Source organism: Mastomys coucha, unplaced genomic scaffold (assembly GCF_008632895.1).
Source record: "Mastomys coucha isolate ucsf_1 unplaced genomic scaffold, UCSF_Mcou_1 pScaffold18, whole genome shotgun sequence".
Lineage (NCBI taxonomy): Eukaryota > Metazoa > Chordata > Mammalia > Rodentia > Muridae > Mastomys > Mastomys coucha.
Genome location: NW_022196900.1, coordinates 5,082,046 through 5,108,827, shown reverse-complemented (window position 1 = coordinate 5,108,827; position 26,782 = coordinate 5,082,046). Strand labels below are relative to the sequence as shown.

At 41.4% G+C, this 26,782-nt stretch overlaps 1 protein-coding gene across 14 annotated transcripts in view; it reads left to right on the top strand.

Annotated features, from left to right (window-relative positions):
- Positions 1-26,782, top strand: part of Rnf38 (ring finger protein 38) — a 111,014-nt gene that overhangs the window by 46,898 nt on the left and 37,334 nt on the right. For 4 of the 14 annotated variants that reach the window (XM_031377259.1, XM_031377260.1, XM_031377261.1 and 1 more), the window contains exon 1: positions 21,833-22,013. Coding sequence is in view for 4 of the 14 variants with exons in the window: in XM_031377254.1 (XP_031233114.1) it covers positions 22,830-22,838 (9 nt within the window). In the remaining 10 variants the exon portion in view is untranslated. Of the gene's footprint in view, positions 1-720; positions 792-21,832; positions 22,014-22,352; positions 22,530-22,562; positions 22,839-26,782 lie in introns of those variants that run through there. The other 10 variants (XM_031377265.1, XM_031377264.1, XM_031377263.1 and 7 more) reach the window with 7 other exon arrangements.

Genomic DNA, 26,782 nt, shown 5'->3' with positions numbered 1-26,782 from the left:
AAGTCTGTATCCAAAAATCGAGCCTACAGTTTATTTCTTGGTGCAGCAGAACTATCAACTCTCAGCTTGATGTAGATTTTTAAAAGAAACTTTTACTGTCTCAGAGACTATCCTTTGTCCTTTGTCTTTGAACTCTTGATCTTTCTGCTTCAGCCTCCAAAGTGCAAGGCCTGGGTGAATTGTATTTTATATTTTGAATTTATAGGGTCAGCCTCAAAGTATGTGTATGATGAATAGGAATGTAATTATATTCTTTATTAGTAAGACTGCCTTCCTGGAGGATGTGTTTACTTAGGGATCTTATTTGGAATGTAGGCCACTTGCTGTGCCTCAGAGTGGGGAGTGAGTCAGGTTTAAACAATCAGCCTGCAGTTTCAAATGTGCCATTTCACTGTTTGCTGCTGGCTGTGAATCTGTGTCTGTGTTTTTCTTGTGTGGAGAAGCGCTGAATAGAGCCCACAGATTGCCTGACAGCCTGCACCACCACTAGGTGCCACAAGTTAGAAGGAGAACCAGTTCCTGTAGATTGTTGTCTGACCTCCACGCACTCATGTGCACGCACATGGAACTTTTTAACATCCACAAATAATCTTGCCTCTGCTTTACAAGCTTGTCTGAGGATTAGATGGGATAATGGACATTACATGAGTCTCTGTAATTGCGGAAGCGGTTTGCTGCAAGGGATTACTGCTGCTTAACTCTCCTTCCTTTTTCTCGTAGGTAGTGTTGGTGCTTCTTTTCAGTGCCAGTCCATCCATCACGACCACATTTGTCATGATGACAGTGACAAGGTGAGGTCCTTGTTGATGTCTGCCACCGTGGAAATGCATGCCACCCTTACTGTTCTGCTGGGATCACCTGTGTAACTCGGGACCAAGTCACTGGGCGACTTGAGGGAAGAATGTTGATATGCACAGTACAGGGCAGGCTGTCCCTACTGGATTCTGTATCAGATTACTAGACTGCTCCAGAAAGCCCCAGCTCGGGCCCCAGAAGAGGTGACCTAGGCTCCTGCCTAGTACTCCAATTCCCCGTTTGTATCTCTGTCCTTCCTCTTTCTCTGCATTGTCTGGACATAAGGCTTATTTTAACATACGACCATGTGTTCTCTCAGCATCTAAGCAATTCATGTGTTTCTAGTTGGGAATAACCCAGATATTCCATATTTGTTTCACTCTTATAGCTTTTGTTATTGTACTGTTATCATTTCCTTTTTATAAATGTGATGGTATGGGGTGTGTGTGTGTGTGTGTGTGTGTGTGTGTGTGTGTGTGTGTGTGTTGCATGTCACTGTGAGTGTGAAGGTTGTAGGAAACCTGGGGTATTGGTCTTCACTATCCACCGTATTTGAAGCAGGATTTCTTGTTTGCCACTGTCTGTGCTTCCATGAATATTTCAGCTTCCATCTTGCTGTAGGTAAGCTTAGATTGGAGATGTGTGTCTCTGTCAAAGCCTTCTGTGGTTCTGCAGACCCAGCCCTGGCCTCACTCTTAGGAATAGCAAGTGCTTTAGCTACAGAGCCATCTCTTCAACCCTTGAGTTTGTTTCTCTGATCCGGGGTCTAACTTGGCATGTGCAGCAGGATCCTCATCCTCTCAAGCCAGTGAGTTGTGTGCCCTGTCACCTGCTTTCTTCTTACACTTTACCCTTATTTTACTTATTTTTATTATGGTTTACTTTGGTCCCAAAGCCTAAAGTAAACCTTGGTTATTGAGAATGCAACCTATCTGATTCTTCAGGATGGTGTGTGTGTGTGTGTGTGTGTGTGTGTTTGTGTGTGTGTGTGTGTCTGTCTGTGTCTGTGTCTGTGTCTGTGTCTGTGTCTGTGTCTGTGTCTGTGTCTGTGTCTGGTCTGTGTCTGTGTACACTACTTTGGGCCCGAGTTGTTTCATTCTTAACTCATGTCCAAATTAATGGTGGATTTGTTTTGTTGTGGGTTGGTGTTTGATTTTGTTTTAGGCATGGTCTCACTATGTAGTCTGAGATTAGCCTTAACCTGGGACTTGCTATGTAAGACTAGGGGTGGCCTTGAAATTTAAACATCTGCCTGTCCCTGCTTCCCAAATTCTGGGATTAAAGGAGTGAGCCACCATGCCTGGCCATTGTGTTGTTTTTATCTCTCACAAAACTTTTTAGCTTGGCATGATGGTGATTCTCTGTAATCTTAGCATTTAGGAGGAAGCAATAGGAGGATTCAAGGGCTTCTCTACTTCATAGTAAGTGTCAATCAACCTAGGCTGTATAAGACCTTTTTAATATAAAAAATACAGGAAGGAAACCTGAGGAACTTGCCTTGGGGTCTTTCTAGTGTTCCCTCCTAGTAGATTCCTAAGGTCTGGATGTGTTTTGAATATGTGGCTCTGATTTGGATGAAATTAAATTTAGATTTTCACTCCTTTTGTGAATGGTAGCTGTCAGTACAGACCAACCCTAGTCGTGTTTTTCCTTATTTTGATCAAGAACCTGCTCTTGCTGTTGGTGATGAGAAGTCAGTTAATCACTGAGACTTTCCAAATGTTGTGTTGTAATTGTTCTGTTTGTTGGCCTTACTGTCTTTGTCAGTTCTGTCCATAGCTTTCCCAGGGTCTTTTCATGTTATAGTCACCCAGAGGCATGAGTTTCATTTTTAATTTTCATAGGGAGAACACAAAAAGTGACTTCTTAAGGTTTAACATGCCACAGTTTAGAAAGGAACATGTGAAAATGAGATGAGCAGATGCAGAAGATGTGCCTCATGTTGTCAGGAACCGCAGGAGTGGGAAGCTAGTTGAGGTTCGGTTTGCATTCCTGCCTCTCTTCATTTATGGTATAGAAGCCAAAATGAGTTGCCTGGCCAGAGAGTCTGAGGAGGAGATTCTCTTTCTCTCTCTCTCTCTCTCTCTCTCTCTCTCTTATTTTCCATCTTCCTCAAAGCGGCTCTTATTTTTCAATTTATATATGACTAATTTTTTTTTTTTTGTGCTTTATGCAATTAGAACACTCCCTACCATACAGGGAGAGGAGGAGAGAACTTTAAAGGATTTTGTTTAGTCAGCATACCAAAGGACATCTGGATTGTCTCCCATGTTCCTTGCCTGCTGAGTGTGCACTGTTTCTCAGAGAGCAATGAGAGGATTTTCTTGACTATGGACTTGTAACTTACTCTGTTGATTTGAGCAAGCAAGTAGTATTTGATTGGTAGCTATGTGTCGAGTCATTTAGGGAATATATCAGGATGCAAAATGGATAGAAATTCTTGGTTTTTCATGATTTTACAGTATAATTGGGCAAAACAGGTAATAAAAAATAAATGTCAATTAAGTAACATGTTACAATCAGATACAGTAAGAACTAGGTAAAAGAAGAGGTAGGGCTAAATGTCATGGCACAGCCTATAATCCCAGCACTTAGGAGGTATATAGGCTGGCAGGTGGATCCCTGAGTTCTAGGCCAGCCTGATTTACATAGCAAGTTTCAGGGCAGCCAGGGCTACATAGTGGGATCCTGTCTCAATTAAAAAAAGTTGATCATGGTAAGTGGAATGGTGCCCATCAAGAGGGGGGTGATACAGATGGCAGCTTTTATTATTTTATTTTAGTATTGTATTATTCTTATCTTTTACTTTGTTTTTATTGCGGGAAGTGTGTATGGAGGTCAGAACACAACTTTGGGGAGTTGATGCCTTCCTACCTTTCCATGAGTTGCAGGGATCAGGCTTATGTGTCGAGTGCCCTTATCTACTCTGCCATCTTGCTGACTTTGTCTGGCTCCATCTTCTTGTCTCACTTCACCTCAGCTTACATGCTTGAGACAAGGACTCAGACCCCAGTGTTCTGTGACAAAACTTTTCCTGGGCAGATGAAGCACACGTCTGTGTGCTCACCCCAGCTAGGGAACCCATGGCAGACAAAAACAATAGCAATAGTTTGTAGTGTTTGGAGAGGCTCTTGGACAACCTTGCCCAAAACTCAGAAGGCTTCTTTCTCATGCCTGCTGTTGAGGTTTTGTTAAATTGTCTTTGGCTCTTGGAGGGGACATTGTCATCCCAGATGCGAACATTTTGTTTACACTATATATGTATATTTATACAGACTGTATATTATAGTTGCTAAGGTCAGATTGTTAGTGGTATGAATCTTCATGACTTTTTAAAGCATCCTTGCTATTATTTTATTCTCCCCCTTTCTTGTATTTATCTTCCTTTGTCCTCCCTCATTAGCCTCCCCCATATCCCCTTCAGATCACTTGCACTGTTCTATTCTAACACTCCACTAACCACCACCTTTCCTGGTTTCTTTCTTTCCTTTTTTTTTTTTTTTTTTTTTTTTTTTTTTTTTTTTTTGATGTTTTGATTTTTTGAGACAGGGTTTCTCTGTATAGCCCTGGCTGTCCTGGAACTAACTCTGTAGACCAGGCTGGCCTCGAACTCAGAAATCTGCCTGCCTCTGCCTCCCAAGTGCTGGGACTAAAGGCGTGCGCCACCACTGCCCAGCACTTTTCTGGTTTCTGCAGTTGTTCCCGGATATGTACTCACAGCTGATGATGTGGAGCTAGGAGTCTCAGATGAGAGAACATTTGGTGTGTGTCTTTTAGCATCTGGATTGCCTCTCTCAGTGTAAACTTTCTAGTTATGTCCATTTCCCTGCAGAGGTCATGGTTTTGCTTTACAGCAGAGTAATGGCCCCTGGTGTATGTGTACACATTTTTATTACCTATTTGTTGGTTGGAGAACTTTGGGTTTTTCCATTTCCTAGCTGTTGTGAACAGATCAGCAATGAGCATGACTGAGCGTTATCTGTGGATTGAGTGTGAGTCCTTTGGACATTGCCAAGGAGCGGTTTAGCTGTATAGTCTTGTTGCAGATTTATTTTTACTTTTATGAGAGCTCTCCATCCTGGTTTTCAGAGTGGCTGGCCAGTTTATGCATGAGGTCTCTCCCCACACTCCCCCTCATTGTCACTTGTCCTGTTGTCTTTGCCATTCAGATTCTGGTGAGATGAAATCTCAGAGTTATTTCCACTTGCATTTTCCTAGTTGCATATTTGGAAAATTTTGAGATATCGCTTAGCTATTTCTTCTTTTGAGAACACCTTGTTCTCAAAATATAATATATACTTAAATAGCTATTCTTGTGTTTATTCAAAACAGTATGATGTGTGAACTCATTAAATGAATTGGTTCATTCCATTTTAACTACCAATAGCTTACATTTTTTCATTTTCTTCTCTCCACTTGTCACCCCCTATCCCCCACCCCATCTCCCCACTTTTGAAAGAAAGACAAGTGAACTCTGTGTGTGGTTGGGCAGCTGTGAACTGTCCTCCCACATAGCTTTATTTTTCCCATTGTTGTGTGTTTAGGTTCTTTACTGTTCTTTGTCAGCTTGTCTAGCACACTAGAAAACAGGATCAGTGGAACCAAGTGTGACTTCCAGTGCCAGGCTTGCAGTGGTTTGGCAGAAGTGTGTGTGTGCGTGTGTGTGTGTGTGTGTGTGTGTGTGTGTGTGTATGTGTGTGTGTGTGTGTGTGTGGTCTGTAGGTAGGTAGGTAATAAGGGCTCTTGAGCTAGGACAGTAATAGATTTGTTGCCTGTAGGGTTTAGTACTTCCCTCTTAGTCATCAGGATCCATACTTACTGTCCCTTCTGGGAGCCAAGGGCTGGTGTCCTGCTTGCTGTCATCCCTCCTCCGCAGGTCCTCACAGTCTCCGCATGAGGCACCATAGAACTACCTTATAGACTCAGCTTGCCCCATTTTTTACACCTGAAGCTTAGAATTATGCCCTACTCTCCTTCACTTTTACCTGTCTTTACCTGCTTCTCCAGGGAAATCTCTTGGTCTGACCAGTGCAAATTCCATATACTACCCAGAGGCCCAGTTTGACACCACTCACTGAGTCCTGACTGGGGTGACCAAAGAATGAAGAAGAGATACACACACAGACAGATCTGGTGGGCACTGTGTAAGACACCAGTTGATTATGCAACAACCAGGCACTTTAGTACTTGTACTAAGTACAACCCAGGAGGAGGGGTTAGCTAATCTCAACAGAAGGTCCTACAGAGGAGCAGTCTCAGGTTGCAGTCCTCTAGGAGAAGGAAGCTGTAGCTGGTTTACACCCCCTGGTGGATCATTCCGAAATACACGCACTTGGGCCAGAGGAAGGCTTTGCCATTCCCTGAGTCTCAACTGGGGAAGACTGCCACTCCCACGGTTCTGAGGCTTTGGAGTCCTTGATGTGGCTGTCCCCAAGCCAGGCACACACATTAATTAAGTCACAGTTCCATCTGAATTCACTTGGAAGTCTCATCCCTCCTCACATGCTCACCAGGGTTCCCTCCACTCTCTATATCATCTTGGCAGATAGTACTTTTTGTTGCTAGTTAGTACACCCTTAGGAATGTCTTTATTAACATGGCTTTTAAGATACTCCTAGGTTGATAGTGAGAAAACCTATTTTGTGTTGATGGTATTTGAAATTCTCTGTAAGTGTAGCAGTTCTAAATGGAAGGTGGGAACTGATGGTACCTAGACTGTCAGCCCAGTAGTAGGCACAAGAGTGCTAGTTAAGGAACCAATTTCAATACCCCCAGGAATTGTATTAAGGCAGCTTCTTAGGGACATGTGTTGGTCATGTATCTTGAAATCCCTTGATTATACCTTAATAAAGTTTCATTAGCTTAAAAAAATCAATTTGAAAAATTTGAGCAGTGTTTATCCATTTAAAAAAAGCAGTTAGGAGTAGGGTAGATCCCTTGTCTGAAATGATTAGGACTGGAAATGATTCAGATTTTAGAACATTTCACAGATTTCCTTCTTGGACATAAGAAATTAGAACACTCTAAATGTTGTTTGCCTTTTATTTATTTGTTTGTTTATTTATTTATTTATTTAGAGAGTAAGAGAGTGAATCAGAGTTTGTGCTCCCCCAGGCATCTTTACCAAGTAATCAATTTTGTTGCCAGCCCTTCTAAAATTTTTGAGTACCTCTGTGACTCAATGGCTGAAAGAAGGTACTTGCTACAAAAGCCTGAGAAACTGATTTGGAATTCTTTTTTTTTTTGTTTTGTTTTGTTTTTCAAGACAGGGTTTCTCTGTATAGCCCTGGCTGTCCTGGAACTAACTCTGTAGACCAGGCTGGCCTCGAACTTAGGAATCCGCCTGCCTCTGCCTCCCAAGTGCTGGGATTAAAGGCGTGCACCACCACTGCCCCACCTGATTTGGAATTCTAAGAACCCATGTAAAATGGCTGGTATGGTGGTGCAGATCTGTAATCCCTTCACAGGAGAATCCCAGCATTCCCATGGGAGAATTGACCACGCCACATGAAATAAAATGGCAGAAAAGAGATCCTGCCTCAAAACAAAGTGGAATATGAAAACTGAATCCCAAAAGTTCGTAGGCTTTTACATGTGTACCCCACTCCCAATCACTTACACCTATACCCAGTGACTCACACATATTCATACACACACGTAGTTGCATACACACATATCCAAGTCACTCACACATCTACTCAATTACTTACCCACAGACAAATACACACAAAATCAGTCATTCACAGACCTCAATCATTTATTCCGACCTAGGCACACACCTATTCCTCAAAGATTTTTAATAGTGCTTTATTTAGATTTTTAGTTTAGAGCTGCTAAATGCAAATTATAGAAATAAAATGTGTAATTTTACGTCAAAAGAGGAATACAGAAAGGGCCAGAAAATCTTGCTTGTCCTTGAGACTTTGAGAAAGGTTTAAAGCGTGCAATATGAATGAAGGTAAACAAATAACATAATAGAGCTGGCTGGCTGGCTGGTTCTAGAAAATGTGAATGTTAGAGTTGTTTATTAAGTAATAAACTTTGTTAGAGAACAAATTTTCAGCCCTGTGTTTCATACAAGAAGACATACAACAAAATGGCACAAAAACTGATAATTACAAATAAGCAAAGAAAAGACATGACCTGTGTGTGATCCTGGTCCTCCGGAAGCTAAGAAGACAGCCTGCGCTAGTTTGCCTGTGGCTCAGGAAGATAAACAAAGTGGGTGTAACGTGGGTGTGAGCACAAAGAAAGTTAAAGGGCCCCACCTTTTTTGGACCGAGTCTCATGTGACCTAGTTTGGTGGTCAATTCCTGAGCATTCTCCCTCAGCCTCTCAAGTGCAAGAATTAAAGGGTGTCTCATGTTATCCAAATAGAGGTGACATTTTTAGTAGAATTAATATCATAAATTATAAATCTGTTCAAAAGCATCAAAGGGAATAATGTGTAGTTAGTAAAGGACCATGAGCCAAAATATATTTGCTACTATGGTACATGTTTTCTGTTAATGGTTAGTGGCTCATGACTACTTCTCAAGGCATGTCATAGAAAATTCTAATTTTGTTTCTGCCTTCGAGCTGGCTGTAAAGGAAAATTTTGACCTACTTTATGTGATACAAGTGGCAAGGACCTTCTTTCTCAAAATCCACAAGGAAGGGCATACTTAAGAATTTGGAGAGAGTTTTCAGCTAGCAGTAGTTGTTCAGCTATACTTCACTGGCTATTGCATTGCTGCTGTGCAAATTAAGAATACTAGAGATCTGAGCAACCAGGCCTAACCTAGTGTGATGTTAGGGCATGGTTGCCCATGCTTCAGTCATCCCACACAGTGATATCCATGAGAGAATCCAGCCTCCAGGCTTGGAGTACTTCCAAATAGAACCTTTTTGTAGAGAGTTCACCCAGAGAGGGTAGGGAAGCTCTGCGCCCCTTCCTTCAGCCTCAGCCTGAGGCTCTGTCCATATTCTTTGTAATATTGTTTATGATTTGAAGCTAGGCATGTGTTTCTCTGAGTTCTGTAATCCAGTCAAGTAAAACTTATCAAACCTGGGAATGGGTTGTGGGCAACCGAATGTCTAGCTGGGTGTTCTGAAGTACAGGTCACAAACTGAGGTGTGTTCCAGCCAGCATCTGATGAGGTGGTGAGGTGGTGCACACCCGAGGCCGGCCTGCTCTACAGAGTGAGTTCCAAGCCAGCCAGGGCTTCATAATAAACTCTGTTTCAAAACAAGCCAAAGAGCCCCTCAAGTGCCAAAAACATTACAAGCTGTGTGAGGAAGGGTTCCAGGCTGGGGGCTGAGCCCTAAGCCTGTGGGATCTGCCACTGTCCAGGTAGACAGAGAGAACTGAGGTGAAGTACCCCAGCTGGGCTGCTGCAGCATGGCTTATTTGTTGGTAGGGAAAGATCCTTACCTTTTCTGTGATACTGAGATCAGAGAAAGACAAGGTTCCTTTTCCCCCTAACTCAGCCCCAATATTCAAGCCAAAACCTGTTAAACCAGTGAGAAGAAAATGATAAAAGCCCAGGTATAAAGGTGTACTTATGCTGTAGGAGGGTTACCGCTACAGGTTAGTGTGCTGGCAAACAGTATAGTCTATTAAATACATTGCCTAAAAGGCTTTTTATAATATGTTTTATTATCTCTTACATTATGTGGCTAGAATGGCTAAAAAGTCTTCTCAGGGTCTCTCATGAGGTCAAACTCAGTGCTGCATTCTCACTAAGAATCCTGATTAAGGAGGATGTGCTTTTTCCATGTCTATGCAAGTTGTCAGTGAAATTCATTTCCCTTAGCTTGTGACTGAGGATCTGACCTCTTACATACATCCAGTCATCAATAGGTTCTAGGGGGATGCCCACATGCTGTCATGTGATCACAGCATGCCTCTCTGCTAACAAGACCAGAAGACCCTCTAGATAGCTCAGATGGAGCAGTATGTAATTTAACATAATTGTAGGAATGACATCACCTCATTTTTGCCATGTTCTTCTAGTAGAAGTCAGCCACAAGTTTCTAGTGTACTCCAGTAGAAGGGGATTCTACAAGAGCAGTGACTCATTAGTGACCACCTCAGGGTATGCCCATAGTTGAAGGGGGAAAATTGAGATGGAGAATTTGAATAATATAGTTAGCAAGCTGATAATATTAGTACCTATAATGATAAACATATTTTAAAATTTTAGCAGCAACTATATAAGAGGCAATTCATATGGCATAAAACATTTAAAATATATGTGTTTAGTATCTTTGTTTTGAATTACACTTATCTTTTTTCCGCACGCACACGTGTGTGTGTGTGTGTGTGTGTGTGTGTGTGTGTGTGTGTGTATACATGTACACATACTATGATGAAGGTCAGATGACAACTTTCAGGTGTAAGTTATCTCCTTTTATCATGTGAGCCCAAGAATCAAACTAAGATTGTCAGACTTGTCCTTTACCCACAGAGTCATTGAGCTGGCCTGTTTTTTAGGACTTTCAAGAAACTGTACAACTAGATCTTTACCATCTAATTTTGGAACATCTTCAAACTCTAACCCATACCCCCATCCACTCCTGAGTGCCCCCCCCCACCCCATCCATCAACAGGCAAACAAACCTGCCTTAGTTAGGGTCTTACTGCTGTGAACAGGCACTGTGACCAAGGCAACTTTTATAAGGACAACATTTAATCTGGGCTGGCTTACAGGTTCAGAGGTTCAGTCCATTATCATCAACATGGAACATGGCAGCATCCAGGCAGGTATGGTACAGGAGGAGCTGAGAGTTCTACACCTTCATCTGAAGGCTGCTAGGAGAATACTGGCTTCCTGGCAGCTAGGATGAGGGTCTTAAAACCCACACCCATAGTGATACTACTCCAACAGGGCCACACCTTCTAATTGCACCAGTCCCGGGGCCAAGCATATACAAACCATCACAAAACCCAAATCCATGATTTGTAGCAGTTAACTGTCATTCATTTCCTCAGTTCCTAGCAACTCTGCAGGGAAATGTTTTGTTTTTTGGGGCCCTGTGGATAAAACCCAGGCTTTTGTGAATACTAGGCAAAATAAACCCTACCCAAGCCTCTTTCAGTATTACATGGATTTTATATAGTATGTAATCTTTTGTGTCTGGCTTTTCTCATTTGTGTGATCCTTTCAAGGTTTATACTGTAATATAAATGAATACTTTATATCATTTAATGGGTGAATAATATTTGCTTGCACAGATGTAACACATTTGATTTGCTCATCAGTTGGTGGACATTAGGATTGTTTCAGTTTTGTAATCATTATGATAATGATGCTGTGAACATTTGCATGTATTTGTTTCTTGTCACATGATAGATTCTTGTTTAACTTTTTCAGGAACTAACATTTTTCTAAAGGGCTATACTCTTTATATTCCCATCAGCAGTGTATGAGGTTCACGTTTTCCTACTTCCACAACACGTCTAGCCCTTTATACTCTCATCAGCAGTGTATGAGGTTCATATTTTCCTACTTCCACAACACATCTAGCCCTTTATATTCCCATCAGCAGTGTATGAAGTTCACATTTTCCTACTTTCACAACACATTTAGATTGTGGTTTTGTTTTTTGTTTTTTCAAGACAGGGTTTTTCCAGGCTGATCTGAACTAAGAGACTGCCTGCCACTGCCTCCCAAGTGCTGGCATTAAAGGTACATGCTACCACTGCCCAACTTAGATTGTATTTTAAGTTCTACTCATTCTAGTGATTGAGAAGTAGCATCATTAGTTTTATTGTATTGCAAGTGATGAATGATGTTGAACATTTTTCTGCTTTTTCCATCACTGTGGTAGAATACCTTGACAGAAACAACTTAAGGGAGAAAGAATTTTTATTTTGTCCCACAGTTGGAGTATGTCATGGTGGAGAGATCACAGCTGCAGGAACATATGATAGCTGGTCATGTTACATCCATAGTCAAGAAACAATGATGGATAAATGACGTGCTTGACTAACCTTTTTACTTTGCATGCAGCCAAGGGAATAGTGCCACCCATAGTGGGCTGAGCTTTCACCTCCATTAGTCTAATCAAGATAATTCCCCACAGGTAGGCCCAGAAACTCATCTCCCAAGTGATTCTAAATCTTACCAAATTGATTATTTTTCTGATAGAGATGTGTGTGCTATGGTGCATATGTGCAGACCAGAGATTAGTTTTCAGGAGTTCTCTCCTTCCACCATGTGAGTTCTTAGACTCAAAACCCAGCTTGTCAGATTTGGCAACTTAACATTCTGTTAATTTTATATAATCTTTTCTTGTCTACCTGGAATTTACATGAGATGTATTTGATATTTGACATCATGCTTATAGGTGTTTTGTTTAAACATGGATTCTCACCCTGTTTTACTATAAAATAGCTGAGGTAATTAGAAGTATGATATATCAATAGATATCTTAAGGTTATTGTTGGCATTTTTGTTGGCCTTTTTGTTTGTTTATTTATTTATTTATTTATTTATTTATTTATTTATTGGTTTTTTTGAGACAGGGTTTCTCTGTATAGCCCTGCCTGTCCTGGAACTCACTCTGTAGACCAGGCTGGCCTAGAACTCAGAAATCCGCCTGCCTCTGCCTCCCAAGTGTTGGGATTAAAGGCGTGTGCCACCACTGCCCGACTTTTGTTGGCCTTTAACCTATTGTTTGTTACATGACATTTAGTATTTTATTAATAAGACTGTTGGGATAAGAAATCAGAAAAAATAGCCCTTTAGGGTTTCTATTGCTGTAGTCAAACATCATAAACAAAAACAATTTGGGGAGGAAAGGATTTTTTTTCAAGTTATAGGATCTATTTGTGTATCTAACAAGCCTCAGGAACTGAGAATTGTTTCTCAGTCTGTATAAATTTCTCTCTCTCTTTTAAAATTTATTCTTTTCTCATACAATACATCCCAATTGTATCTCCCTCTCCTCCTAGAAAGGATTTACCTTCCAGTTTGTAGTCCACCATTCAAGTCAGAGCAGGAACACAAGACAGAAAATTGAAGACAGAAACTGAAGTAGAAGCCAGAGAGTAAATGCCTACTGACTTGCTCCTCGTGGCTTGCTCAGTCCGCTTTCTTATGGCACCCTAGACCAGCAGCCCAGGGGTGGTACAGTCCATAAGGAGCTGGGACCTCCTCACATCATTCAAAAAGCAAGGAAAGTGTACAACAGGCTTACCTACCTAGAGGTCTGCTTTGTCAATTGAGGTTCCCTCTTCCAAAATGATTCTAGCTTATGTCATAAAACTAGCCAGAACACATTATTTTTTTTTTTATTAAAATAAAACTCAATTGTTAGGAAAGACAAAAACACTGGCTGGACAGATTTTTAAAATATTTTTATTTACCCCATTAAAAAACTGTACCATTTTAAGCTGGGCAGTAGTGGCGCATGCCTTTAATCCTAGCACTTGGGAGGCAGAGGCAGGCGGATTTCTGAGTTCGAGGCCAGCCTGGTCTACAGAGTGAGTTCCAGGACAGCCAGGGCTACACAGAGAAACCCTGTCTTGAAAAAAACCAAACCAAACCAAAAAACTGTACTATTTTAAGCATTTTTATTTAAGGTTTTGATTTGTGGTAATTATAATTCTGCTTAGGCAACATTTCCTGAGATGAGACCTGGAAAGGTCTGTAGAGTGTGGCATAGACAGGAAACAGCAGGCTTTGTGAGTATGTACCGAGTATCACAGATGTCCATACAGCCACTGAGGGTTGGCTGCATTATAAAGATGTAACAGGAGCTAGTCAGTTCATTGAGCAGGTTATATTTCATATGTGTATGACACTAGGATTCGCCGTCACAGTGTGTGTCAGCAGACTAGCTGTAAGTATGCAGACACATGAGGTTCACTAGGATTCCATAGGGAACGCTTGTTTCTTCTCAGACACAGTGCAGTAACAAGGTGTTCATGTGGGCCAGTCGACCAAGAACATGTAGAACTTGCATCCAAACTTTTCGAGGATCTCATTTCCCTGTGTTTCATTTCAGATTCCCTTTTCCATGGTCATCCCCGAATGAAGGAGCTAGCTACGTCCATGCTGCTCTGCTCCTTCATTTTTTCCTTAGAGAAGCTTTTTTATTTTTTTGAAGCATGTTTTAAGTAAATTCATTTCACTCCCTATTCTACTGACTTTGATTACATGTTTCCTTAATGTCTGGCTGCTTCTGGCTAGTTTTATCAGTCTCTCCTCCTCAGGTATTTCTGGAACTCTGTCCTGAGGATTGTCTCTCCAGCAGGTCCTGTAACCTGTGGTCTTTTGCTCACTAGTTTTTACAGTGAGTTGCTATTCACATTGGTACCCTGAATCTTTTTAGCTTAAGCATGGACCCAGTTCCTAGGTTACTACAGTTCATATAAACCATAGTAAAGCCATAGTTAACAGATGGGCATTATGACAAAGAGAACTTATAATTTGGGTATGAAGTGTGGCTGTTCGAAAAGTAAAGTGGGTTGAGTTCAGCTCAGGGCTTTTCTCTCCCTGCTCTCAGGCTTCGCTTGCTGTGGTTCCTGGAGTTATCCTTTGCTTCTAAGAGAAGACCCTTACATGTAAATGAACACTGCCATTTTTCTACTGCACACTAAATGCTGTGCATTTACTCTTGGTTGCAGTGAAAAAACTGGCACAGTCTTTTAGGAGGCAATATAGATTATATCTAGAAAAAAATGAAGCACATATTAAAATGTGAAGCACATATTCTTTGAACAAGAAACTTCACTGCTACAAATTTGCTTTTGTGGATATATTTTCTTTTTTTTAAAAAAATTTATTGTTAGACATATCACACTTACAGAGGGACACCCACCACTTACCCACCACTGTTGTATTTTTTCTCCTTTTTAAAAAGTTTTATGTATACGAGTACACTATAGCTGTACAGTTGGTTGTGAGCCATTATGTGGTTGCTGGGAATTGAATTTAGGACCTCTGCTCTCTCTGGTCGGCCCTGCTCGCTCTGGCCCAAAGATTGTATTTATTATTATAAATAAGTACACTGTAGCTGTCTTCAGACACACTAGAAAAGGGCGTCAGATCTCATTACGGGTGGTTGTGAGCCACCATGTGGTTTCTGGGATTTGAACTCAGGACCTTCAGAAGAGCAGTCAGTGCTCTTAACTGCTGAGCCATCTCTCCAGCCCCATGGATATATTTTCAAATGAATGCCAAACACACTTTACAAAACTTTTCATTTTATCTTTCTGTTGATGTATTTTTTTGTGCTACTTTATTGGGCACACACACGCACACACACACACACACACCTACCTTTCCATACTCCACCCTAGTCCCTTCCAACACCACAACACTAGTTAGGAGAGAAAGAATGTTAGAAGGGATTGGGGTGCAGTCTTCTGTAAACTACCTCCTGCTGATTATGGGTGTCCCAAGTTCCTTGGAGAAACCTAGTGAACGTCTCTTTGCTCACAACTACTTGATAAGTTGCAGCAGCAGGAGCCACCAGCAGCCTCCTCAGAGTATGCCCAGACCCCTATTGGGGCTCTGGCATTTATACTCCCTGAAAAGTTCCCAGAATTCCAAGTATAAAGTGTCTGTAGCTGGGCAAAAATCACACCCCTCCTAGTACATGAGACAAATCATAGACACCTGGAATTAAAACAAAAACATGTAGTGAGTTTTTAGAGAAATCAAACTTCTTACTCCATGTTTATGATAGCGGGACACTAAAATGAAAATGAGTACGTTTTAGTGTTCTGCTATCATAAACATTAGAAAATTTAAGTTAAACAGAATAACACATCTGTCGTTAGTTTCTTCCTGTGTATACAGTTATATATCTGTAACCCCTGTCCTCTAATGGGGAAAATGGAAGGAGACAGGAGAACTCCCTAGAAGCTTTTGGACCAATCCTCCTGGCGTAGGCAGCAGAAAAAAACAGAGACCCAGTACCCAACAGCATGTGTGCTGTGCTCTCACATACAATTGAATGCACACAGATACACATATACAAAAAGATATTTTTTTTAAAAGCACAGGCAGATCATGCAGTGTCTGCTTCAGGGTCAGTTCCTGCCTTCACATCTTGTCCTAGGAGGGACTATGCTGTGCCATGTGTGCACATGCTCTTGGCTCTTGCATCTCATATGCTGTCAATTTTTCTGTCCAGTTGGTCCTGGGCATGCAAATTGAGTGTTTGTTTGTTTGTATTTTCACTAACGGCTTCTTAGTCTGGGTTTTCTTTCACCCTACCCCCTTCTCATATTCACTGCCATAAATTATTTTCTTCATTATGTCAGTGTCTGCGGTCCTACCTCTGTGGTCTCTTCACTTGTGCAGTTGGAACAGCCAAAGCCTGGTGGGTCACTAGCTGCTAAGACTGAGTGGGCTTGGGTTTGCATGGGTCTCTGCTGCCCCCTTCTGGTCTTTAGAAGCTCTAAGCGAAAGTTGCTGCTAATTAGGCTTCCTGTGAACAGGTGTAACATTTCTGGGTGAAACTGTACATGTGTATTGTTTTGCAGTGGATCCAGTCTTGGCCTACTTGTAGATGCTCTAGGCTGTTATGTTCAGCCATTATAAGTTATCAGTTTCTTTCACCTGATTTTAGTGGAAAAATATACTTGTAGAAAGGATAGTGAGCAAAACAAGCTTTATAAAAAGTTTTGAAGTATTTTGTTGGTGGTGGGGTTTTTTTCCTGTCTTCTTTTCCCCTTTCCTTAGTTTTTATGCCGTATTTTATTTTTCTTTAGGAACATGTCTGTTGAGAAAATGGGATTACCTCTTCAGTGAGATGTTTACTTATCAATTAGAATATTGACTACATGTGGCATGTCCTTGTGATCTCTTGCCAGATTCCATTAAGACTCAGGGTTGGCTTTAGCAAGCCAACTGTGTGGGCAGATACATGACTACAAGGCAGAGAGAGTGGTTAATTCATTGGGACCCAGTGGAAAGGCCACTGGCTCAGGATCAGAGGCTGGGCTGGTTGGATTGGGCTTGCCATCAGCATGTCTGCTGCAGTGGATAGGAAGGCAACAGCTGCATTCCTGACAGTGTTAACTGTCAGAACTCAGAGGCTCCATCAACAATGTCTGATCTTGCATATCTACTTGGATAGTTTTCTCCATATGATTGTGCCTTCAAAAATCATTAGGACAAATGATTTTTCTTTTTTTTTTTTTTAAATTTTGAGACAGGCTCTCAATGTGCAGCCCTGGTTTGCCTGGAATTCACCGTACAGATCAGGCTCACCTTGATTTCATGGAGATCCACCTATCTTTGCATCCTAAGTGCTGGTATTAAAGATATGTTACATTATGCCTGGTTAGACAAGTGGTTCTTCAAGGGCACTTTAAAATCATGTTTTTAATGTCTTAAAATAGGAAATTACTTTTTTCATCTTTGAATTTTTTTTTTTTTTGCTATTCAGCATTCCTCCAACATGGGCACCTATGACAAACAAGTAGAAATAAGAACTGCCTCCAAGGAGCTCACAGTTCAATGAAGGAAATAAGATATTTATTAAAATTGTATTATTTTGTTATAGATATTTAAACAGATAGAAAATACTGTAGCCACTGTCTTTTTTATAGAACAGTTCTTCAGATAACCATTTTTGTGATAACCTTTAGTATAAAGCAAATTGATCTGAAAAACAAATTTTACATTTACCATTTGATAGCACTGAGTAGCACTTCTCCAAGCTTGTAATTACTGTTAGCATCCAGAGCCTGTGGTGATACATGAGCGGGTCCACAGACCTGTTGCCAGAGCAACAGCCACCATATTCCCAGAATCCGTTGGGCTCACCTCCCACCTTTACCTGCGGCTGCTACATCACAACCCATATATATATGGGACAATTCCTCCATCTTGCTCTCTTTCTCTCTCTCTCTTTCTCTCTCTCTCTCTCTTTCTCTCTTTCTCTCTCTCTCTCTCTCTCTCCTCTCTTTCCACGCCACTACCCCTACTCCCTCTCAATTAAACCTCTTACACTTGGAACTGTTTGGGCCTAGTGTGGTACTTCCTGATGCGACCGGCTGTTCCAACACATAAATTACTGTTTATGTACTGTGCTTGAAAATATATTTATAATGCTCTCCAAATACAGATGATTGGAATGTAGTTTTTCCAAAAGCAGATTGTGAGATCTTCATGTTTTTCTGTTTGTGTCCATCTATCCTAATATTACAGTTGTTTTCTTTGTAGTTAGAAATAAAGGCTAAAAATCTAAAAAAATTTAATTCCATGAATAGGTTGGTAGTCAATGAATTTTTCAAGTGTTTAAAGAAAGTATAATAGCGGTCCTACAGTCTTTCATTCATTTCTAGAGCAGAGGAAGGTGGGGGGGGAGACTGACTGATATTTTCTAAGGCTAACTAAAATATTTGTAATAAAACCTGATGTAGGCATTAAAAATGGAAAATTATACAAGGACAAAAGAGAATGTAAGTAGGCCAAACCCATCAGTATTTAAAAAGGACAATCATAAGACCAATATGGATTTAATAGTAATATAAAGTTGGTTTAATAGCCAAAATCCAACTAATGCAGTTTATATATTAACTAAAAAATATGGTAGGCAAAGAAAATTTTGGCACAATCAAACCACCATTTTGCACTTTCAGTAAGTTAGAAATAGAAGACACTCCTTAAGTTATTTCCCTGAAAATACCCTGAAAACTCCACAGTTGTCTAGTGGAGATTTGATAGGAAAAACAAGATTGTCCTGTGGCTGTCTCCCTCTGACTGGTACACTTATCAGGTGGTACAGAAGGACAGTTAGGTTGCAAGTATATGTTGGCAAGAAAAAAAAAACCAGCTTTGTTATTTTCAGCTGAATATACAGAATTTGAACAGGATTTTCAATTTTAAAAAGCCACAAGGGTTGATATTAACTATTATAATAACTGAATTAGAAAAGTCAATTGGAACAAAATTACAGAATGTTGTGAAGCATGATTGAAAAAAACTTCAGAGCAAATAAAAGGCTTCATTTTGCTCAGGTGTTGGAAGACTTGGCATTATCAGACTAACATTGTGGGCTGGAGAGATGGCTCAGCCTTTAATGGCTAGGCTCACAACCAAACTAACATTGCCTCTTCATCTCTGGATTTAATGAAGTCCTAATTAAAATCCTATTTGTTCTTTTTCTTTAGAATTATTAAAACTTATTGAAATTCAAAAGACAACAGTGGACAAGATTTCTGAACCCAGAAATGCAGTCTGTGAGGGTGATAAAGAATGCTTTTGTTTTTGAGACTGTCTTGTACACAACCCAGGCTGGACCAGGATTCTTTATTTTTATGTCTTTAAAGATTTACTTATTTATTATATGTAAGTACACTGTCGCTGTCTTCAGACACTCCAGAAGAGGCCATCAGATCTCTTTACGGGTGGTTTGTGAGCCACCATGTGGTTGCTGGGATTTGAACTCAGGACCTTTGGAGAGCAGCTAGTGCTTTTAACTGCTGAGCCATCTCTCTAGCCCCCCATCCCCCCTTTTTAAAGATTTATTTATTGAAAGTCATTGTGATAGTATTTACAGTTTGTTCTTTTACCTTATGAGATATGCAATATAAAGTTTTATTGGTACAATCAAGGCTGTGACATTAATATATTTTATTTATGTAGAGACATTTACAACTACTTCATCCTTCAGTGGAAATTACAGTTAAATTGATAAACACAGTGACATGAGCCAGGATAAAAAAATTTATTATTGTATCTAAGTATACTGTAGCTGCCTTCAGATGCACCAGAAGAGGGTATCAGATCCCATTACAGATGGTTGTGAGCCACCATGTGGTTTCTGGGATTTGAACTCAGGACCTTTGGAAGAGCAGCCAGTGCTCTTAACTGCTGAGCCATCTCTCCAGCCCCTGGACCTGGATTCTCAATCTGCCTGCCCTTAGCCTCTTCAATGCTGGGATCAGAGGCATGTGCTACTACACACCGGGCTGAACAAAGTTAATTTGATGACCACCTCACAAAATCATGCTCTAGCACAAGTGCTAGAGATACCTGTTAGGGAAATTCCTTAATGATCTCTGTAAAGGGAGAGGTAGATAGGTAGGTGTGTGTATTGTTAGGGATCTAGCTCAAGCCTTGATATGTTCCGGCTTGAGTTTTACATAACACAACAGATAAACACCAAACCATTAGCTATAATTAAAAACTTAAAGGTGGAAAAAATTAGTGGTGTGTTAGTAATGTCCCAATAAAGAAAAACTTAAAGGCATAATGAGGAGAATGTTAGAGCCAAATTCTTGAGAAAATGAAACCGGATACAGAATTGGAGTGGTGTGAATTTTCTTTCTTTGCGATCAAATCTGAACTTCTTTATGGTTCCTGTATGATGTTGAATGTTTACCTAGAGGTAATAGGAAGGTAGCGCCCCTGGGCTGAGCTCAGTAATAGCTACCAGATATATTTGAAGTCCACTTCCACACTTCCCATTTCACAGGCAGTGGTGATCTGATAAAGGACTTCAAGAAGACAGTCACAATTTTTACCTGACAAGAAAGCCACTTTTAAAGGGCAGCCTTGAAGTTCTCAAAAAGCTCTTGCCACAGCAACAACTTTTCCTTCAAATGCTGGATATGCAGCTTTGAAATGTTAGTTCACTAGTATGTCCTAATTACATTTCAAACGCTACCTTCTTGTATCCATGTGGTATAGCTCTGATACCTTCTGGGTATGCAGATGTAGAAAACTCCCATTACAGAAAGGGTTTTTTTGGTTTTTGGTTTTTAAAAAGCTTTCCAACAGGGCTTTCTGCCATTGTGGAAAAAGACAGCAAGCAAAGCTTTAGCTGAACTACTATTGAACAACTACTCAGACATAATTTCAGCCCCGACACATTAGATTGTCAGTTGTCTCATGAAAAGCATGCCCTCTCCCTGTGTTTTTATCTGTATCAGATTTGGGGGTTAAGAAAGCATTTAGAAGCTGGGTGTAACGGTGCATGCCTTTAAACCCAGCACTCTAGAGGCAGAGGCAAATGGATCTCTGTGAGTTCAAGACCAGCTGGTCTGAGTGAGTTAGAGGTGAGGGGCAAAAAAAAAAAAAGAGAAAGCTACATAATGGGTGTGAGGAACTGGGGTGAGGGAATACTTCACAGGGGCCTACTATCTCTTTCCAGCTTCCCTTTGTATTAGAATTATACAAGAATTGCTAGAACTTTGCTTCAGCAGTTGCTACGCACCTGAAATAGTGAGCCTTAGAGTTAGTCACAATAGAGCAGTGGTGCTCAGTCTGATACAAATGTACATAATTACCATATGGTGTTATTCATAAACAATGTATATGGTCCAAAAAGATCCTGAAACATTTTAGTGTTGCTTTTCTTACGAAGGCCACTGAGACTTGGAGAAGGGAAGGGTTAAGGCCTCTAAAGGCTTGATTGCTTTCCCTTCTCTGTCCTCTAACCACCACCACCCCTTCCTGTTTATTCTTAGCCTCCTCCTAACCCCACCTTCTTTCTTCAACTCCAGATTTTTAGGCCAGATTTTAATACAGTAAAACAGGTGTACCTCAAGCTCCCAGAAGTCTTATTTCTCAACCTTCCCAGGGTTTGAGCCCACCATATCCAGCTCAGTCTGGGTTTTCCACTTACTGATCCTTTAACTTTTAATAAACTTTTAAAGAAACTTCTAATTTCCATCCACTTAAAAAGCCTACCCTTCCATAATTTCCACTGGTATTGAACAATCCTTTTCCTTGCATTTATTGAGCCAATATAGGGTTTGTATTCCATATTGGATCTTGACCGTAGTAGTGAGCCCAGGCTTCTTTTAGTATTTGAATTTAACTTCCTCTCAGCAAAGTCACAGAATCTGTCACAATCGTCCTGAGGGTTGGACAAGTTAGATACAAGCCTGCTTGTTTTGTTTTGAGACCACTCTACATCAGTAAAAGTTCCTACTTCTTCGGTCATGTAAATACTTAGTATATTGTGAGGTTTACTGCTCTACTGCTGAGTTTTAGAGTTGCTGGCGGGAGCGGAAGCTGCCTCAGCGTTAGGCACTCCCTGCGTTGGAAGACGCTGCCCCACCTCTCTCTCCACCTTCGCAGCCAGAGCTACCAAGCGAGTGAGCTGGGCGGGGCTGCGCAGGGGCGCTGCGCACCGGCTCTGTTGCCGGAACTGGCCCGAGCGGCCTGGACGTGCGCGGCCCCGCCCCCGCGGGTGGAAACAAAGGGGGCTCGGCGCGGGGGAAGAGGCGGAGCTCTCCGGCGATCCTGCGTTTGGCTGGCTAGGTTAGTGCTGGCGAGGGGAGGGGCGGGCGTCCGGAGATCAGAGGTGGGAGGCTCCTGAGTTCTGTGGTCCGAAGCGTAGCGCTCGGGGTATCGCCTGCGCGCGCAGCGCAATTCACTGCGCCGGCGCGGCCCGCGCGGGACCGCGAGCGCGAAGGGGCACAGTGGGGTGGGTAGGGGCGGGGCCCCTCGTGCGGCTGGCGGGTGGGCGGGCGGGCCTCCGGAGGCCCGGGCGGTTGGGACGGCGGGCGGAAAAGATGGGGCCTCCGGGGCGCTAGCCGGCTCCTTTAGCGCAGGGCGTGGAGCCGTGGTTTTCTGGAGAGGCCCGTGTGATGGTGCCAAGAGGAAGGAAGCGCCGTGACAGCGCCTCAGTCGGAACCCGGGTTCCGAGGGCAAGGACGACCGGGGACGGCGGCCCTGGCGAGCTGGCCGCCGGCGGGGCGAGCAGTCACAATAGGAGGCGGCGGCCCGGCCCGAAGCGGTGGGAGCAGCCCCGCAGGGCGGAGCCTCCCCTCGCAGGTACTGTCGACGACGGCCGTTGGCTCCCGCGCGAGGGCGGTACTGGCCGCGGGAGGTTGGGAGCCGGCGGGCCGCGCTCGGCGGACGTTTCCCAGCAGCCGGGCGCTCTTTGTTCCCGCGGCGGCGGGGAGCCGGCCCGCCCCTGCCTGGACGAGACGCAGGTGAAATGATGATGTCACTTGGGAGAACTCAGAACCCGGTTGGAGGGGTCCTCTCTCGCGGCCTTCTGCCTCCGCGGGTTTCTGGACGGGCTCCGTTTTGTTCTCAGTGGATGGAAGTTCTTCCTTTCAGGGCTGAAGAATGAGAGAGGTTGGTTTTTGAAACGGGAGTTTTTCGGGTTACCGAAAGCCAAAGAGAACTAAGTTTTTTCCCTATGTATCATCCAACTTTGACAACGCCTTTGTGTTTCCGGCTGTTCAGTAAAAGTTGAACGTGCTAATTCTTCTATCATAGAGTTGAATACGTAAATATAGTCGTTGCTAGCATCGTATGAGTTGCGATTTCTTTGTTAATACGAGGTGGACATTGAAATGTTTTCAGCGCTCATACACAATACTTGGAGTTCTTAAGTATGCCGAATACTGCCTGTTTTGCAGATACTATTGTAGTAACATTTACTTATCGAAGTTTCTTTAAATAGCACACAGCTTTGTAATCAGAATTTAAGGAATTCCAATCACATTTGAGTCATAGTCGAAAAATAAACTTTTGTTCATTTTGGGGAACACAACGGTCTAATGGAGAAATCCAACTTAGTTGAAAAATGACAAAATCAAACGTGTTGGATCTGGTGCGGAAATAACCCTCAAAGATGACAATTTTGAGTGGGAATTGTATCACCGAATTGTCCTCTTGAGATAGTTCCTTTTAGTTTATAAACATACTAGTATAATGTATTTTGTTTTTAGAAAACTCGCACATCCTAAGCCTGTTCATTATAAGGTTCTACTTTAAAGTCAATTCTGTAGTTTTCTATAGGCGTAAGTACTACTTATTCTACAAGCTCTGGAGGACTTAAAGGATAGTGTTAGGTTCTGCTCTCAAGAGGTCTTGGCCTCACATTCTCTGTAAGCTATGAAAAAATTGTATTTAAATACTCTGATTCTTCCACCAGTGGTGTCTTACATTATCCCAAAAGGTAGTTGGTTGTGTTTCTACACTTGTTGAAGTTTATGCCCATCTTGATTTTTTAAAAATGTTTTTACCAATAAATAAACTTGCCCTATTTGGTTGGGTGCCTCTGCCTCGTGGGTTCTCTCCAGCTTTGCTGCAAGTACCATCACCTGCTGAACCATTTCATCTGGCCCTATACTTAACTAAATTGGTAATTTGCGGGGGAAGGGGTTCGAGACAGGGTTTCTCTGTGTAGCCTTGGCTGTCTTGGAACTCACTGTAGACCAGGCTGGCCTCGAACTCAGAAATCCACCTGCCTCTGCCTCCCAAGTGCTGTGATTAAAGGTGTGCGCCTCCACCACCCGGCTAAATTGGTAAATATTAATCTAGGTATGTATGAAGACTTCTTTACTAGAGCAATCTGATTTTTGACACAGATTGAAACAAATTAGCACCTAAGGGACTCTGTAAGCATCATAAGGGAGAGTATAGATCTGTTGTCCCTCTCTTTCCTAGCATTGAATAAGTCTTTTAGTTAACTTGTTAACATTGCCAGGCACTGTGATTATATTTTTACTTAGGTTAATGTGGGCGAGAAGTCTTCAAAATAAATCTCCAAAATGGTTAGATACTTGAGCAGTGTAGAAAGACTGTTGGTCAAGATGTTTATCTTTAGTTCCATTCCATCTCTTTCGTATTCTGTGCTCCCATTAGTTTGGAACACTGTTTTGTAATCTCTTACTAGAAAGGTAGGTAGTTCTTGATTAGTCTTGATTGTTGTTGCATGGTGTCTCTGTGGCTGCTTACAAATTTTCTGCTTGTTTTTCAGTTAGGTGCATATATGAATATAGCTTTGCTTCAGTTTCTCTCCAGGGAACATAAGCATTGCAGTATTAACTTGTAAATATAGTTCTGGTTCTATTCCATCTATCAGAAGATATTAAATGCCTATTATGACATTGACTAAAGAAACTAAATGATTGAATTCTTTGTAGTAAGTGAAAGAAGAATTTAAACAAATGAAGTACAGGGGTGATGTGCACAGTCTCGTTTCCTCCCAGTTTGCCTGGCCGTATTTCGTAGCTGTGTCTCACTTCTCTCTCTTTCTTACCATTGTGTTGTGGAACTCTAGACTGATCAAAGGAGTTGTTTTTACCAACCTTGAGTCTTGAGTGCATAGGGTCTACTTAGTTTGCCTCAACTCAAGAATGGGAATAAGTTTTACTTAACATATGAGTTCCAATGTTGAACAATAGTGATCACCTTCCCTGAAACACCCCAATTTTTACCCCTAGTGTCTAGTGGCTTCTCAAAAAAATGGCACACATAAATAAGTGCTCAGAGGATGGCCTTAGATATTCATTTACCTACCATCTTGAGACAGGGTCTCTTGCACACTGCTGTATACACCAGGCTAACTGGCTGGTGAATTTCATGGAGTCTCCTGTCTGTTACTCAGTTTACCACAGGAGCACAGGGATGCATACTATTCTTCCTGACTTTATATGGATTCTGGGGATTGGACAACAAGTTCTCATGCTTGTGAGCCAAGCAAATTATCCTGAGCCATCTCTCGAGCGCTCCAAGTTTCAAACTCCTGTTTAATTGTAAGCAGATTCATAATAAACTTGTGACATAATCCAGAAAAGCTGACTGTTGTATTATTCAATTAGTCTGGGAGATTTATTCTTTCAATGAGTAGAGTATATTACACTTCTATGTAATAGTAACAGCACTAAACACAGATTATGGTTTTTGAACTAAAATTTATCTCAGATTTATGATGTAGTACATGCTTAACTATACTTTTGTTTTGTTCTAAACTTGTGTATTCAGACAAAATCTACAGACCAAATTGGCCTCATTTCCTGTGTAGCGGGGGTTGACTTTGAAATTTGGGCTCTGCAGAGTTCTAGAATTACAGCTTTGTGCTGCCATACTACAGCTGTGTTGGAACATTTACAGATTTTCAGGGTTTTGACCTCTTTTGCTTCAGAGCCCATACTTTAGATTCAGTATTTTTGTGATTGTGCTTTTTATTTCACAATTTATTACATTTATTTTCAGGGAAGTTGGTGGAACTGGGGGAACCATTGTGTTAAATAAATTGTCAGATAAATATCGAATGCTTTCTCTGAAGAGAGACAATTAGGGAACAGAAAGAGTGGGGGACATGTAAGACAGGAAGGCAGGCATAAAGCATAACTTACACATGTATAAAAATGTCACAAGCCTAATTTGATTACATCAAACAATTTATAATAAAGAAATTTCTTGAAAGGATTTCAACAGGCTGGAGAGATTGCTCAGTGTTAAGAGCACTGAGTGCTCTTTCGAAGGTCCTGAGTTCAGATCCCAGCAACCACATGGTGGCTCACAACCTTCTCTAATGAGATCTGATGTTCTCTTTTGGTATGTCTGAAGACAGCTACAGTGCACTTACATATAATAAATAAATAAATTTAAAAAAAAAAAAGGATTTCAGAATAACCTACCAAGGAATAAAAAGTGATTAAGGAAAGATTACTAGTAAAAATTGTAAATTTAAAAATTTACATTTACCTTATGTTCGTGCCTCAGCTGTACCAGGGATATATGCCGATTCTAGGGATTGAAGTCAGGGTTCAAGCAACATAATTTGTACTATATTATTTGTACATAATTATTTAGTACTAAACTGGAAGTTGGGGTGCACCTAGGAATCTGAGGCAGGATGCCTGTGAGTTTAAGGCCATCCTCTGTCTTAAAGACAGACAAAAAAGCTGGTACAGAAGACTGTTAAATCTCCTTTCTTCATTCATTTTTATGAAAAAAACAAAACCTGAATATAGTAGAAAGCTGCCATTAGAAACCATTTTAGAAGGAACAGTGTTTCCTTAAATCCTATTAGTACAATAGTGCAACTGTGCTAATCTCTAAGACAAGGATTACATTGTTATTGATGTTATTAACTGCCCAAACAGAGAAAGGCCAGATTAAACAAAGTATCATAAAGTACTACTGCCCTGATACTTAAAAGGCATATGTAAACATTAGTCTTACTTCCAGCTACTCTGGGTGAATTTGTCATAGAGTCACATGTAAACAAACATTAACAAGAAGTTCTGAGGTTACAGACTTTCTCTCCTGGATGGGGGGGG